Source organism: Zootoca vivipara, chromosome 16 (genome assembly GCF_965207765.1).
Source record: "Zootoca vivipara chromosome 16, rZooViv2.hap1.1, whole genome shotgun sequence".
In the NCBI taxonomy this organism is placed as follows: Eukaryota; Metazoa; Chordata; class Lepidosauria; order Squamata; family Lacertidae; genus Zootoca; species Zootoca vivipara.
In genome coordinates, this window is record NC_142599.1 from 1,508,466 (window position 1) to 1,524,962 (window position 16,497).

At 51.2% G+C, this 16,497-nt stretch overlaps 1 protein-coding gene across 4 annotated transcripts in view; it reads left to right on the plus strand.

Moving 5' to 3' along the window:
• Positions 1-12,001, plus strand: part of ZNRF3 (zinc and ring finger 3) — a 70,023-nt gene extending 58,022 nt beyond the window's left edge. The window contains exons 1-8 of one of the 4 annotated variants that reach the window (XM_088659345.1): positions 89-171; positions 4,051-4,125; positions 4,293-4,424; positions 6,273-6,383; positions 7,712-7,879; positions 8,363-8,465; positions 8,762-10,431; positions 10,857-11,976. In XM_088659345.1, the coding sequence (XP_088515471.1) occupies positions 4,365-4,424; positions 6,273-6,383; positions 7,712-7,879; positions 8,363-8,465; positions 8,762-10,431; positions 10,857-10,955 (2,211 nt within the window). In that variant the 5' untranslated portion in view covers positions 89-171; positions 4,051-4,125; positions 4,293-4,364 and the 3' untranslated portion in view covers positions 10,956-11,976. Of the gene's footprint in view, positions 1-88; positions 172-4,050; positions 4,126-4,292; positions 4,425-6,272; positions 6,384-7,711; positions 7,880-8,362; positions 8,466-8,761; positions 10,637-10,856 lie in introns of those variants that run through there. The other 3 variants (XM_088659344.1, XM_035098013.3, XM_035098012.3) reach the window with 3 other exon arrangements.
• Positions 12,002-16,497: the final 4,496 nt, after the last annotated feature.

The following is a 16,497-nucleotide window of genomic DNA, read 5'->3' on the forward strand; positions in this document are numbered from 1 at the left end:
TAAAGATATGCCTTGAGACAGTCTTTAAACTTCTTGTGTTGACCACCGACATTACACTTTCCATTTTTAAGTTTGGAATAGAGTAGTTGCTTTGGAAGACGATCATCAGGCTTCTGCACAACATGACCAGTCTAACGAAGTTGATGTTGAAGAATCATTGCTTCAACACTGGTGAGCTTTGCTTCTTCCAGTACACTGGCATTAGTTTGGCTGTCTTCTCAAGTGATGTGTAAAAATTTTCGGAGATACCATTGATCTTTCAAGGAGTTGGAGATGGCATTTATAAGTGGTCCATATTTCACAAGCATACAGTAAGGTTGGAAGTACAATAGCTTTGAATGAGTGGAGGGGGGTTTGGAGGAGAGGCGGAAAGAAGAGCTAATTTGTCCGTTGCCAGGGGGCACAATCTGTACAGTTCTGCCAGGGGCGCAAGATCACCGAGCTACGGCTCTGGTGTAGAGGGATTGCAGTTGCAAAGGCTCCTGGGATTGCTAGCTGTTTTGCTGCTCTTCACGCAATTTTTGCAGTTTAAATTGATCGATTTCACTATTTCCTGGTGCTGCTCATAATATGTGGTGGCCTGCGAGTTGAATGCAGGTAAGTGGGGAGACGCCTGTAAAGCTGCTTCAGACAGCAAAATTACAGTTTAAGCAGGCAGGAAATCCTACAATGTACCCACACCTTGATCTGAAGAGTGGAATATTATTCCCTTTTTTCAAAGGGACATGAGCGTGACAGTTTTGGCAGCAGGACCCACACTGCTGCTAAGTTAAGAAATGGAAAGGGAGGGGAGGAAGGGGATCCCTGCCCTATAACATGTCTTCCTTCCTTGTGATCACTTAATGAAGGTCTTCTGTGGGTCTCGGAGAGCCGGCTGATTTTGGTCAAGGCATCCCAATGGAGAAGGGAGGGGGGCCTTGAGATGAGCAATTTCTACCATTTCCAATAGTCCTGTTGTCTTTCCCCCAGAGTTCCTGCCCAGCTTCACCTTGCTCACCTTCCAAATTTAGTGTTTGAAAGAAAATCATCCTAGAGGGCTGTGACTGAACTGGTTATCTTTTGTCTGCTCTCTGACTTCAAGTTGTCTTAACCATTGTCAGATGGTGAAGAGACTGCAATGGCAACTAATTTTGCATGTGCTGACCTTTATGCAAGGCAGGAGGAGCTCAGGACGTTTCCTGAATGCCTTCTGGACATGTTTTGAGATCAGACTTGTGCCGAGGTCCTCATGGAGCGTCTTCATGGAGCGTCATGGAGTAATATTAGAGTTACGTCATTTTTCTTCCCTATGCCACGATCCATAGTAATAAACCACAGAATAAGTTCAGATTCACACACAGCCCTATTCAGCTTAGTCCCCTCACAGAGCTACGGTCCCTCTTCCCAGGGCTTCTTGTTGTTTTGGTGTGCATTTTGTGTTCTCATTTTGGATGTTTATGTTGTGTACTGCCCTGTGATCTTCAGATGAAGGGCGGTATACAAATTTAATAAATTAATGTAATAAAATAAAACTCTGGGAGTTGTAGGGTGGTGTTGTGGGTTAAACCACTGAGCCTAGGGCTTGCTGATCAGAAGGTCGGCGGTTCGAATCCCTACGACAGGGTGAGCTCCCGTTGCTCTGTCCCAGCTCCTGCCAACCTAGCAGTTCGAAAGCACCTCAAAGTGCAAGTAGATAAATAGGGAAGGTTAACAGCGTTTCCATGCCCTGCTCTGGTTCGCCAGAAGCGGCTTTGTCATGCTGGCCACATGACCCAGAAGCTGTACACTGGCTCCCTTGGCCAATAACGCGATGAGCGCCGCAACCCCAGAGTCTGTCATGACTGGACCCAATGGTCAGGGGTCCCTTTACCTAGTAAGTCTCAGCACCTTGAACAAGCTGCACTTCCCAGGAAGCAATGACTGTTTAATGTGGCATGATCCTGCTTTCAATGAATAGTGGAGATGAGGCCTTGCTCACAAAGCTGCCAGTGAAATTGGTACTGAGGAGGCGGAGGAGCCGCCTTTGACTCATCACTGCTGACTCTCTTGTTGTTTTCCTCCTCCCCCTTCTCTCTCCCCCTTCTTGTCAGTGCAGCATTGGGGGGACCAGATTATGCCTTTGAAAAGAGGGCACTGCTTTCATCCAGCCCATCCGTACGCATGGCAGGAAGCCCAGGGTGCAACTGCCCCCCCTTCCTTTTTTGTACCTGGAGCAAAAACCTGCCAAGCTGCAGCAGAAATGGGTGGCATTCCTTCCTTCCAAGGCTCTGTGTCTTGTACCAGGTGGCAGGTATCTAATGTGAGCTGAGGCTGCCTTAAATGTGAAAACTCTGGAAATGCTGTTCCAGAACTGCTGCCACCACCGTGAATTTGTCCCTTGTATAAAAGCAGAAAGAGAATCTTGGCCATAAGTCGGTAGCCCTCCTCTGCTCTCACTTATTTGGGGTCCAGGATACTTTGAGCCAAGTGTCAAAAGGCCAGGGGAAGGGGAAGGCAGTTTCCCAAGCACCCTCTGGCCAACCCAGCCCCTCTTTAAAGGAGGGGGTTCACATATAGCCCATCCACAGGGAGCCCTGGGCTGCAGGCAAAGGAGGAGAGCAGCCTCTCTCCTGGGGTGGAAGGGGAAGGCACAACTTGCCTGTCTTTCTAGCTCTCCCCTCCCCTCCCCTCCCCGTCATTCTCTCCCAGGGGGAGGGATTCAGCTTCTTGCCCCACATCTCATCTGGGCTCTGCTGCTGAAGGGGTGTGTGTGTGTGTGTGTGTGTGTGTGTGTGTGTGTGTGTGTGTGTGTCAAAGGCCTCTTTCCACTTTAATTACCCTCTCCCAGGGGGAGGGATTCAGCTTCTTGCCCCACATCTCATCTGGGCTCTGCTGCTGAAGGGGTGTGTGTGTGTGTGTGTGTGTGTGTGTGTGTGTGTGTGTGTGTGTCAAAGGCCTCTTTCCACTTTAATTACCCTGCCAGGGAGGGGAGGGAGAAGGCATTCACCTCCTCCTATTCTTCCTTCTTGTGGTGGGGCAGGCAGGCAGGCAGGCAGCCACCTGTGTAGTCCTGTCACCCCCCCCCCCCAGCAGGTGGTGGGCTGGCGGAGATACCTCCTGTGTGCCAAGTTGCATTGGGGGGGGGGTCAGGCTCCAGCCTGCTCCATGCTGCTGCTGCTGCTCCTCCTGTGGCTTCAAAGCTTGTCTGAGAGCAGAGCAGAGGAGGAAATGGAAGAGGGAGGGAGGGCGGAGGGCTCTGCATTCTGTGGTGTGTTTGTGGCTTCTCTGCTTTGATCTCCTGCCAGGGAAACCTGGAAGGTCAGGCCAAGTTGCAGCGAAGCTGTGGAGCGCGGAGCACACTGGAATGCAGGAGTGGAGCCTCCCCGCCTGGGCAAGCCACCCAAATCTCTCACTCTGCGCTGGGGGCTCTCAAACCGGGCAATGGCGGGGTGTGTGTGTTGTCCTGGCTTCCTTTCTTACTCAACAGAGGAGCTCTCATCTGGGTGGCATCAGCCTTGGCATAACTGCCCTGGACTGTTCCGCCAGCAGATCCAAAGAGTTGGAAGTGGGGTGTGTGTGTGTGTGTGTGTGTGTGTGTGTGCAGGTGTTGTTTTATGGGCAGGGCGGGGTGGCTCTGAGAATGACATGCTTTGAGATCTCTGCTCTTTGCACACCCCCTCCAAGTTTTTTAGGACAGTGTGCCATTTCAGGAGGGGGTGGGCAAGGATGAGGTGCTTGTTGGACCCAGTTTGTGTGGTCAAAACTACACAAAAGGCTGGAGAGGAAGGGAAATACTTCACGTCACACTGCAGAGGGTTGAGTTTTCCTTTGAAGACCAGCGGCCTTTGTGTCAGATGACATGTGAGTGAAGATTTGAGGGGCAGTTCCTGCCACTGGCTTAGCTTTGGGGCACCATGGGGAGGCTTTTCCAGCTCATGACTGACCTCTTGTGGCCAGTGCAAGGAGCTGCCTTTCTTGGGAGGGGATTTTTTCTCCTCCTTGAGCTGCTGTTGACAGGCTGGGAAGGCAAGAGGGGCTGAGTTGATTCTTTTTCTGTCACTCCCTCCATCTTTCCCTCTCCACTTCCTGTAGGCCAAGCGGGCAGTTCAAAGAGGGGCCACAGCTGTCATCTTTGACGTATCCGAGAACCCAGATGCAATTGACCAGGTATGCAGGATCCAGTGTGTTTGTGTGGTGAAGGGGGCGTGTGCTCATCATTGTTGGTCCTCTGCTGATGGGGGACTGGTGTTTCTTGGTCAGCCTGCAATCTGCTTCATTGCCAGAAAAAGGTTGATTTGCGGGGAATAGCTTAACCTTTCGCCATTTTCTTCTAGTTGAACCAGGGCTTGGAAGACCCCTTGAAAAGGCCCATTGTGTATGTGAAAGGAGCAGATGCTGTCAAATTGATGAACATTGTCAACAAGCAGAAGGTGGCCCGTGCCAGGATTCAGCACCGGCCTCCACCGGTAAGGCGACCCAGGCAGGCCCCTGTCAGGGGCTCCCTGTGGGCTGCTCTTCTCCTTTCCTTTATTGCAGCTCACTAACCGGTGGGCAAGGCCCTGCAAGCCTAGCTGGGGTCTCAGTATTTAACCTTAAGTTAACAAAAAATAATAGAAATGTTTAGGAAATTAATCTTCAGATTAAAATATAAGTCCCTCCCACCAGTTGAATAGACTGCAACATGCTCCAGAACAGCACCTCCCTCTTTCTTTCTTTCTTTCTCCCTGCTCCCTTTTCTGGTTGTTTGGCTCCTGCCTCTTGGCCTGGGTGCTGATCAGGGCCCCCCAAGGACCACCACTGGACTGATCTCATGGCATCGGTGGAGGGCTGGTCTTCTTAAGTTAGAATTCTGCCTCTTTTTTCACTTCCTCTTGTTTGCAAATGGAGTTGAAAGTGTGTAGTTTGTCAAGGTCATTTTTAGGGATTTTTTGGCTGAAGCTGAGCTGTAAGATTCTGACCCAGTGGCACTCTGCCTCGCTCCAGGGGAAGGAGAAACATGTTTGGGTTGAGTAAACATTCTTCAGGGACTCTCACCTGCTAGTACTAGGCAGTTAAAATCAGCCAAACCCTCCCCTGCCTTCAGAAGAGCATAATGAAATCCAAGCAATTGCTTTCTAGTGGCATATGATGTAGAAATGGCTCTTGCAGTTAACAGCTGCTGCGTGGGAAAGAAGTCTTGTTGCCTCCAAATGAAGAGGGCATGGTTATCTCTGGATGCCCTGAGACCAGAAGCTAGTGGAAGAAAGAGTAGCCAGCCAGGCAGATGCTTGTGGAGCTGGACATAGCAATTCCTAGTAGGAGGCTGGGAAGGAGGGTTGGGTCTTGGTGGGCAGGTGGGTGATGGTTGCTTAAAAAGGCACTGGAGTGAATGGGCAAAGTCCTTGTATGGCCGCTCAGCACCTGTAGTGGGGGTGGGGTCTTTGAAAGTGCCTTTCCATGAAAACTAATCTCATAGGAGCAAATCACTTCCCAATGAAAAGTTGAGGCGTCCATACATGAGAGCCCTCTTCATCTAAAGCTGGCTTGATTCAGTCATGAAAATGTTTGCTCAGAGAATTTAGTAATGGGGAAGGGTGCTGATTTCAACTCTTGATGCATCACAGAAGAGAAATGGACTGAATTAGCACCTGGCTTTGGGATGTAGAATTCCCTTTCACAGAGTGAGAGCACAGAGAACTATTTTATGCAGTCAGACCTTTGGTCTATCTTAGCTTAGTATCATTGACGCTGCCTAGCAGTGAGCTTGTCTCTGATTCTTCAAGTCACAGATCTTTCCCAGTGCTACCTGAAGTTGTCAGGAATTGAACCCGGACCTTTTGTGCCCAAGGCAGGTGCTCTGTCCCTGAGTCACAGCCCTTTGCCAAACCCTGCCCCTCACGAAGAACTTTTGCCACCACTTTCGCAAGGCTGAGGTTGCAGGCAAGGACTGTGAACTAAGTCTCTGAGGTGGGATTTTCACCTGCCCTTCAACTCACTACCAGTCAGGGACAAATCTTTGCAAACAGCAAACACACACTTGTCAGAGGAATAGGAAACAGGTTCTGTGCATGCACAAACCCTGGAGAATTTCTTATGAAAGCTTTCAGCAAACTCTGAAACCTTGGGATTCCTTTTGGAGTATTTTGGGTGTGGGGCGTGCCTCAGACTTTAACCATTCCAGTTTAGTTCAAAATGTTAGCTGCTGCTGCCAGCTGAACAATCTCAGGCTGCTTTGAATGTAACCAAAAGGCGTATGTCATTGAGCTGGAAAAAAGCTAACCCTGCTGATATTTGTCCATCTCTTGCCTCCTCCTCTCCCTGATTTTACTTCTAAGCAACCTACCGAATACTTCGACATGGGGATTTTCTTGGCCTTTTTCGTGGTGGTCTCTCTCGTGTGCCTTGTTCTTCTGGTCAAGATCAAACTGAAGCAGCGCCGCAGCCAGGTAAGGAAGAGCTGCCTGGGCCTCTAGTTGTGTCTTGTTGGGAAGGTGAGTCACTTCCTCTGGGGAAGAGGGGCTGCTCTGGGAAGGGGACAGCAGGCAGCTTCCTGGCAGGAAATGCTTTGACCTCCGCTGGCCTTGGGGTGTGAGGGGCCAAGGCCTTCTGGGCACACCTGCTCTACTACTGCCTCTGGCTTTGTGGGGTGGGTCTAGAGTCTGCACTGCTTTTTGGGTGCCCAGGGCTGGCCAGTGTAATGGGACAGGCGGGAGTTCTTGGCTTCCTCCTTGCCATGACCACCAGCAGCCATTTCAACAAAGCCAGAAGCACCAGTCCTGTCCTGATGGAGGCTCCTGCAGTGGGAAAGCAGGCTGCAAAGAGACAAAAAGAACTGGAGAAGGTGAGGGATTTAAAAGGGAGGAGGGGAAAAGGCACCTTTGGAGGGAGCAGGTAGAAACATGCAGGGTTGGTCAAGATTAACTAGGGTAAACAGTCTGGGTGAAAAGAAAAGTGGCTCCTCTTCTGGCTTGGGAACTGAAGGAGGCCTGAAAGGATCACCTCTGCTTTCGTTTGGCTGGTCAATGTTGTTTGGAAATGTCCTATGTTATGTTTTGGGAGTTGGTTTAATTAGCACAGACAGGTTAGTGGCATTGTTGGCAAATGCATTTGTAGTAATTTCAAAGCCTTCCTGATGTGCCAGTGTCAATTGCTTTTGCTCTTGCATTCCCTGGAGGGTCCCATTAGCAGCCAGGCCTGAGTTGCTGGCAGAGAGAGCCTCATGGCATGTGGATCCTCAGTGAGTCCCAGTCAGTCCCGTCCTAAATGGGGTGGGAGGGAGGCTTGCCCCAAGTGCAAATGCAACCAGTGGGGGCTCACGGTGCTGGGAGGGGTGTTGCCCAGATCTTCCATGCTTCAGGATGGACTCTCTGCAGGCAACAGGCCCTGCATTGCACTACTTTGAGGTGGGGAACAGCTCCAGACCCCTTCCGATGTTGGCCTCAGATCCCCAGTGTCTCTGGCCGTTGGCCATATGAGCTGAGGCTGAGGGAAGCTGGAGCTCAGCAGCATGAGATTAGTTGTGATGGCCCTTGGGAGGTGCCTTCCAGCTGTACCATACTGTGATTACGTTAACATCTGGAGGGAGTCCATACTGTGGCCTGTTGGAAAGAAGGACATAAGTCCATTCCCACCCCCTTCACGGCCTGTGTCATGTCTGGGGATACCCCCAGCCATTGCTTTACCCTGGAGCTGAGAATGTCATGCAGGGGTTGAGTGAATGGGGACTGCCCTCCTTCTGCTTCCCAGGAATGCCCTCGTGTTTCTCCTGTTGCAGAATTCCATGAACAGGCTTGCTGTGCAGGCCCTGGAGAAGATGGAGACCCGGAAGTTCAAGTCTAAGCTGAAAGGGCCCAGCGAAGGCAGCTGCCCTGCCCTGGACACACTGAGCAGCAGCTCCACCTCTGACTGCGCCATTTGCCTCGAGAAGTACCTGGATGGGGAGGTGAGAAAGAGAGCAAGTGGCCTTGCTCTGCCGTAGAAAGCTTCTCCCCCTCCCCTCCGGGGAAGGAAGTGTCATCTAGGGTGTTAACACTTTCCGGCTGCTTTTCATCAGAAGCTTCTAGCAAGGCAGCTGGCCTCCCTGTTGCTGTTGGTGGGTGTCTTGAGTGTGCTGTGTAAAGAGAGCCTCTGGCATCTGCTTGCAACACAAGAATCTTCCTGGCTGCGTGGTGGGGAGGGGGAGGAGCCTTGTTCTGCAAGGAAAAGGGGCTTTGGGCCCTATTCATGCCATTTGCTACCCTTTGAGGTGGCACCTGGCTGAGCAGTTCCCTGTCATCTGAGCAGAGACGATGTTTGCCAGGATGTGCACCTGGTCGTCCTGGTTTGAGAATCTCTGAGCTGCTCTGAATGAGCCAAAAGCCAGCTAGACAAAGGCCCCTGTCCATGGCTGTTTCCACCCCTTCAGCTCCCCTGTTTGCTTCCACAGGAGCTGCGCGTCATTCCCTGCGCTCATCGGTTCCACAGGAAGTGTGTGGACCCGTGGCTTTTGCAGCACCACACCTGCCCGCATTGCCGCCACAACATCATTGGTGAGTCCAGGCACTTGCTGTGTCCTAGGGAAAAGGGAAGATGAGGTCCATTCCTGCCCACCAAGGGAGATGGCTCTTGCTCTCATCTCCATAGAAGGCTAAATGGACAAATACTTGGGAGTAGAGCTGGAACAGGAGGGGAAATGGATCTTCCAGCACGGTAGGACAACTTTGTTGAAGTCTCTCTCTCTCCCCCTGGAGTTCCTTGGGTGGTCTGTAGGGGTGTTGGATGGGCAGATGCCTCGAGTCCTTGCTGCAAGAGCCTTCTCTGACTCGTCTTTCATCTTTCTGCACAGAGCAAAAGAAGGGCACCACCGGCCAGGTGTGTGACGACCTTGCCAATCAGATGCGTAGCCGTCAGCAGCAGCAGCGCATGATCCTGCCCGTCCATTACCCTGGCCGAGTGCACAGAGCCAGCCAGGTCACCACTTACCCCACACGAACCAGCATGGACCCCCACGGGAACCCTATCACCGTCCTGACAGTGGACCGGCACAGGGAGGCCCCAGCCTTCCTCCGGAGCTACCAGCCCATCCACTTGGACCATGCTCTGAACACACACCAGTGTGGGGTGGAGCACAGGCCTTACCCAGCCATTCACACTTTCCGAAGGCCCAAGTTCAGCAGCCACCACTTCTCCAAGCCAGCTTGCTTCTCCCAGTACGAGACCATGTTCCAGCACTACTATTTCCAAGGCCTTAGCTACCCGGAGCAGAACGGACCGCTGCCCCTGGGCGTTGCTGCCAAGGGCCCCTCGCGTGCCTTCCAGCCTGTGGGCGGTGGTGGTGGCAGTGGCAGGCTCTTTGCCCCTGTGGTCCATGTTGCCCCTTCCTCCCGCCTGGAGAGCGGCAGCACTTCCAGTTTCAGCTGCTACCACGGCCACCGCTCCGTCTGCAGCGGCTACCTGGCCGACGGCCCTGGGAGCGACAGCAGCAGCAGCAGCGGCAGCAGTTCGGGCCCCTGCCACTGCTCCTCCAGTGACTCCATGGTGGACTGCACCGAGGTCAGCAACCAGGGGGTCTATGGGAGCTGCTCCACCTTCCGCAGCTCCCTGAGCAGTGACTATGACCCATACATCTACCGCAGCAAAAGTCCCTGTCGGGGGGGTGAGGTGGGAGGGGCTAGCAGAGGGACCATGGTTCTTCTGGAAGGGCCCCCTGCTCCGAATGTGGTGGATGGCGACTGCCTGCCTGTGCTGGCCACTTCCGCAGGGGACCAGCTCTCCAACTGCAGCCTGGAGATGAATTACAGCAGCAACTCCTCACTAGAGCACCGGGAGCCTCCAGGCACCATCCCCGAGGGGGGAGGGCTTGAGGGCCTGGCGGGGGGAGCCAGCCGGACCTGCAGAGGACTCCGGGAGCCGGTTTGTGCCTGCTGTTTTGAGGCCCCTCCTGCACCCCGGGAGTCGCTGGGCAGGGCAGCTGAGTGCAGCATGCTGCTTCTTGGACCGCCTCTTTGGACAGGGTGTGGCTCTGGGCGAGAGCTGCAGGCAGGAAGAAGCCAAGATCTGTACAGTATTAGGACAGAGGGGGGGACATGCGAAGCTGTGCCCTGTTGCTTCTATGAAGAGAAGCAGGTGGCCAGCAACAGCCGCCTGACGCAGCCTGGCTGCTATGCCGCCGAGGACTATGCTGTCAGCGTGCAGTATACGTCGTGTCCAGAGGACTCCTCTGCCTTGCCGGGCTGCTACGTGGGGGGATGTGACCTGGGTCAGCGCATCTCCATAATTCCCGAGGACCAGGACTGTGAGCTGCCCCTGCCTCACACGGATTGCCACGGAGGCAGCAGCCGCTCACGGGAGGAGCCACGTGGAACAGCAGCCATGAACCAACTCTGCCTGGGTCCAGGGGAGGATCAGCCGGGGGACTTGCTGCAAGGGGAAGCCCTGGGGCTCTTTCCCAGCCCCCTCCTGAGCTGTCCTGAGGCAGCTGTTGTGGCAGCAGCAGGAGGAGGAGGCACCCAGATGGTGGGTAAGTCAGCAGCTCCAGCAGGTGTGCAGGAAAGGTGTTGGAGGTGGGACACCAGCTCCTCAATCTGCATAGATGCTTCATGAGGGATGGCAAACTCTGAAATGTGTTCCTGCTGGATGTCAGGCACAGCAGCCTGCCAGGCTCTTACCTGGCCCTCCTGGGAGTGTGCTGGCTTTGGGGCGGTGGGCTTGGTGGGGTGTCACTTTTGACACCTGCCTTTGCGCATGCAGAAGCGTAGAACCCATGGTATGGTCCCAAGCAGAGAGAAGGAACGGACGCAACTGCGCAGGGCGTGGGGCTTGCAGGGAAGCAGATTTTGGCTAAACTGTGGGTTGCTCAATTTCAGCTGCTTGTAGTTGCTGTGGATGTGGAAGCCTTCCCCTCTGGCTGCCTACTCGAGGCACTTGCTTTGTCTTTTCAGGCTGTGATCCTCCAGGCCCAGGCCAGGTTGGTGACTAATGAGAGCAGGAGCCTGTCTTTGTGCCTCGCGATCTCTCCTGGACTTCAAAATTGTCTTTAGCTTTTGCTCACCCATTGAAGTGGTCAACTGGAGAAGGCACCTTCCGCAGTGTGCATTGAAGCCTCTATGCCACAAAGTGTTCGCAAGAAGCCACCGTGCTACTTCTGCCGCCTCCTGCAGCTGGGCAGGAGCCCAGAGAGGGCCATCAAGCCCCGCTGCCTGCAGAGATCATCTGGGCCTGCCTTAGAAAGCAAACGGCACCTTGAAGCAAAAGAAGTCCAAAGGAGTGGCAGCAATGAGGATGACTGCGAGGGGGCAGGGGAAGCAGGCTGGCTGCGGAGTGCCCCTTCCTCCTCACAGCCAGTCCAGCACCAGTCAATGAGTTGGGGACAGAAGTCAGGAGCGTTCTGGAGCATAGCATCTTCCAGGATAGTTTTACCTGCCCCCGGAAGATGAGGGGTCGGGGGACCAATGAATGTTTCTAAGGAGCACACCTGCCGCAGTAATCTCAGGGGCTCTGCTGAAAGAGGAAAAGGGCTTTTTGGGATGATGTGGGTGCTTGGTGCTGCTCTTCCTAGGGGTGTGTTGGTTAAGGCTGGACCTAAGCCCTGCCTTGTGTTTGCTGCTGCAGAGATGGTTGCTGCCAATGGCTCTGAGGCCCGTGCCTTGTGCCTGCCTGTGTTCGTGTCCCGGCAGGTAGAGATCCCTCCCTCTTTTTCTGTTGATGCATGTTGTCACTTGCTTCCAATTGTTAATCGTTTCCTGTGGAAACAATGGCTTCTGTCTCCCATAGGCATGATTCCAAAGGCCACCTGGTCTGCGTGGGCAGGACCTCAGGGAATGCCACTGTTTGGGGTCTGTGGATGCATGCTGTATGCGGGCTGCTTCTATCTTCTCTGTGATGTCTGTGATGGACATTTTGCTAAACTGTGTCCAAAATGTGGATTGTGGGAGGAGGGTGTTTAATGTTTTCTTAATGGAATGTGCCTAGAACTCTCTCCCTACCCCAGCCTGTTTAATTTACTAAAACCAATGGCACTGTGTGATTCAGAAGATATCTAACCTCTCCATTTGTGCCCAGCTCATGAAAATAAAAAGAAAGCTTGAATAGTATACATTTTAAGGAGCTCTTAACCTGTTCAAGGTTAAACGAACAGACCCCAGTGTTTTACCCATCAGTAATTATTAACTCAGCATTGTGCATGTTCACAAAGTGAAGTTCCCTGGTGAGCTGCAGTATCTCTCAGCCATGTGTTTCTGTGTGCCAGAGGAGTACATGGAAGGAAAATAGGTTCCGTTTTGATTTCTGCATATGAGATCAAAGCCAAGAGGTGATGGCCCGGCCCATGGGCATCCTCGCCTCATGTTCTTATGATCTCTGTGCTGTGACATAGGTGGGATCTGCAGCCACACAGCAGCATTCCAGAAGGTTCTAGAGCTTAGAAGAGCTTGCAGCCCTGCTCCGAAGTGAGGGGACCCCTGTGCCGGCTGACTTCAAGTCAGGGGCCTCCACTCTCCTCTCAGTTTCTTTTCAAGACTCTCTCTCTCTCTCTCTCTCTCTCTTGCTTTACAAATATTTATCCCCAAAATATTTCATTTCAGTTTATCTCCTGTCATTGAATATACGTGTGTCATCCAAAGCGAGAGAGGAGAGAAGGAACTGAATTTGGAAACAAAATTAAAAAATTCCTTCCAGCAGCACCTTAGAGACCAACTAAGTTTGTCATTGGTATGAGCCTTCTGAAGAAGAAGAGGAGGAGGAGTTTGGATTTGATATCCCCTAAGGAGTCTCAAAACGGCTCACAATCTCCTTTCCCTTCCTCTCCCACAACAAACACTCTAGTGAGGTGAGTGGGGCTGAGAGACTTCAGAGAAGTGTGACTAGCCCAAGGTCACCCAGCAGCTGCATGTGGAGGAGCGGAGACGCGAACCCGGTTCCCCAGATTACGAGTCTACCGCTCTTAACCACTATGCATGCACACGAAAGCTCATACCAATGACAAACTCAGTTGGTCTCTAAGGTGCTGCTGGAAGGAATTTTATTTTGTTTTGAGTACCTCAGTTTCTATCTGCTTTCATAGAATTATAGAGTTGGAAAGGGCCCTGAGGGTCCTCAAGTCCAATCCCCTTGCAATGCAGGAATCCATACTTTTGCCTTCATTTTTTTAATGTACAAAAAGTGTGGCTCCTGTATCTTTCAAGTAGGAACACCCCCCCCCCCCTGTGCCTGACAGAAATGTGCTCCGCTGAGGTCCATCTCAGGAAGGTTTTTCAGAAGGGAACATGGTGCTCAGGCTGAACCCTGTTGTGGCCCATGCCCGGCCACAGTTCTCTGTGTTGGGTGACCATCTTGCTGAAGGCTGTTGCCTCAACTCGTTTGTATCCCATCCAAGGGCTGCCAGGTTTGTCAATCCCCAAGTTTTGTGATGATACTGACTGGGGCCAGAAGTGTTTGAGCTCAAAATGGCACAAGGCTAATAGCAAGAGCTGTCCTATCCCCAAAACTGCACCATGATCGGTTCCAACCTCTGTTTCTGCCTCTGCAGTCGGCCCAGCAATCTGGTTTTTTTGGATGCTCATACACTTCCATTCACAACTTGTGCTTTGGGCAGCCTAGAGCCCGTGTGTCATCATTTCCGGTGATGACTGAGGCTTCCATATCCACGATGACTCCCCAGTTCACGCTCCTCAGCTTGGTCCTGAAACACGTGTGCAGCTGGCCTCACACTCTGATCAGTCCTCTGTAACGAGCATCCTCAGTACAGACTCTGGTTCCCTCTTTGTACTCGAGGCATGTGGTTTAAATGCAGGCACCTTCTTGTCTCTCTGAATGGATGATAATGGAGTCCTGGCATTTCACCCAAGTCTTCGTACCAAGCACAGATACGGATTTATTCCCACTACAGGTTGCTTGTGGTCTTGGTAGACGAACCCCCTAGGTGTCTGGAGACACAGACTTTGTGTCTAGCACATGCAGTATAGATGCTTTAACACAAAGGACATTGTCTAGATCTTGTACCTTATAGATGGCATCTCAATACATACCAGGAGCCATACAGATGCATCATGCATAAGGGCAGTTTGTAGCCTATATGCATATCTAGCAAACATTACTGGTTTGTGGGAATGATCTGGCCTGGGCCTTGGAACCCAGCACACCTGTGTAGATAATTTCGTGGACTTCTGTAACCTTTGGTTACCTAAGCTCTGGAACCAAGCATTTATGATACCCGCATCTAGCACAATAACACTGCAAACAGCCGAAGATCTGGTCCCTGCTCTAGAACTTAAATTAATTCTGCAGTCTTGGTACCTGGGTCATTTCTGAATGATTACTATCTCTGAGATGGAAGAGGGGTGAATTCATTTCACTACCTAGCCTGCCGCTTAGTACCAGAAGTTTTAACAGCCTGCATGCTAATGAAGTGCTGGGTGTCAGCAATCTGATGCCAAACTCTAGCTTCCATTTTTCACACTTCCCTTTGTTTGGTAGCAATGCTAAGGCACTGCCTCTGATCCTTAGCAGTCATTGGGTAGATCCATTTTGAGTGCCTTCTACTACCCAATATACACCCTTAAACAGGTTCAGTGGTTGTTACCCACTTTTCTGTCCTGCACTGATTTCTGTCACTAGCACTTTCTTTGAATCTTTGAATTTTGTCCACGAGGTCTGACAATCTGGCATCTGTCTTCTAGCAGTGTTTCAGCTCCCAAGCTGTGAAGGATGCACAGAATTAAGGCTCAAAGCACCAAACAACGAACAGATCTTTTCTGCTCAGTGTCTAACCTGAGCATGTTTATGCCCTTCCAGGCTTGTTTGGACCACCTTACAAGAGCCTAGGGGTGAAGTCTTTCTCCTGCCCCCCTCCATTTGATGGAGGACCTGGTCAGTACACTTATTTGCATTTCAAAGACAAACTTGAAAACACCCCTGGGGTATTCAGGCCAATTTCAGATCCTCCAGAGTCTGGGAGTTGATTGCTTTTTGCTCTTCATCTAGTCCAACTTCCTGCAATGAGATTAAGTCTCTCATGTTCTACCAGTAATTGAGCTTTGCTTTTCTGTGGGGGAATTCTACATTGGCAACTTTAGGTAACTGAAAGCTAACTCTCATCGGACAAAAGGCATGCCACAAAGTCCAGTGAGCTTGCCTGCCCCACGTGAGCAATGATTAGTTGGCCTGAGGTCTTGCCTTTGTGTTTATCGGGAGTGGCCTTTTCCTTTCTGGAGCATTCTGTCTATGTTGATCCTCATTTTAGATCAATCTTCAGGACTCACTCAAGAATCTGACCTTCTCTTTATAGCCTTCACTTGGGTACTGGTTGATGGCAATGCCTGGTCTCTGTGGAGCCTCTCCCTAAGGGGCCTCATCGCCTGACTTGCATGACAGGGCCATCATCTCCTCTCAGGATGCCTGCCTACAGGTATGATGTGCCCTTCACAGGATGCACCCCTGAGACCAGGCCACAGAACCAGCCAAGTTTCATTCCGGGAGGAACCAGAACTCTTTGGAGTGGCCATCTATGCCCCTCTGTACTCACTTTCCTTCCCTGTTGAATGAAGGGGCTGCGGCTTGCTCCAAGGAATGGCAGGAGAGGCCTGAGGTGTACAGTGGCCATGGAGCTTCCCTGCTTGAGAGCAGGGGCTGCAAGCTGTCCTAAGCCCTTCCCAAATGCTTTCTGCACAGGTGAAGATCCCACCTGTGTGCGACAATGCAAGGAACCACTCAGAAAGTGGCAACAGGTAAGCAGCCTGGTTATGGGGCACTTGTGGCCTCCTGCTTCTTCCATCATCCCCAGCCAGGACAGCCAGAGGTCAGGGACGAGGAGAGGGTGTAATCCCAACAGCAGGTTTGCCAGCCCTGAGCTCAGTCTCAGGATCAGAAGGCAGGAACAGGCTCCTCTGTGGAGCTTGCATGCCTTGCTTGGACACTTTGCAGCTGGCTTAGAAAGTCTCTCTTCGCTTTCTCTCCACCCCCAGTAACGAGGGTGCTTCCAGTTTCTGGCTCCTGTGTGTCTTCATTTCCTCGTCCGAGAGCTTCATGACAAAGGTTTTGTAATGGTCAGTACAATAGATGTTTTTAATCCAAAATGCCTTCCTATTTAATTAATTGTTGCCATTTTGATGGGCTCATGAGGCACTATTAAAAAAAACTTTTTTAAGAAAATGAAACTTCTGTAGCACTTAAAACAGTTTTGTATAAAATGTACTGTAAAGATTTGTAATATGGTTAAAGGGCTCTTTCTCCATTACTATTTTTAATGTTTCTAAGGCTAGGAAACAATTTGTGTACATTCTGTATATGTATAGCAGCACATTTCATTTATGGAAAGATGTTCTCAGAATATTTATTTACTAATATATTTATCTTAAGCCATGTCCTATGTTGAGTGTGTGATGTTATTGTCTAAATAATAATAATAATTGAAAATCACTAACAGGAAGCCTGTAAATACACAGTAATTGCACACAAAGATTTTGCAATGTTTGCTGACCAAAAAGTGATTTTACAACAAATTGTAGCTCTACGGTTTTGTAACAAAAGTGTACAAATGTCTGTTTAACCCCCCTCCCTTCAATACAGTTTTATTGTCTAACTTGA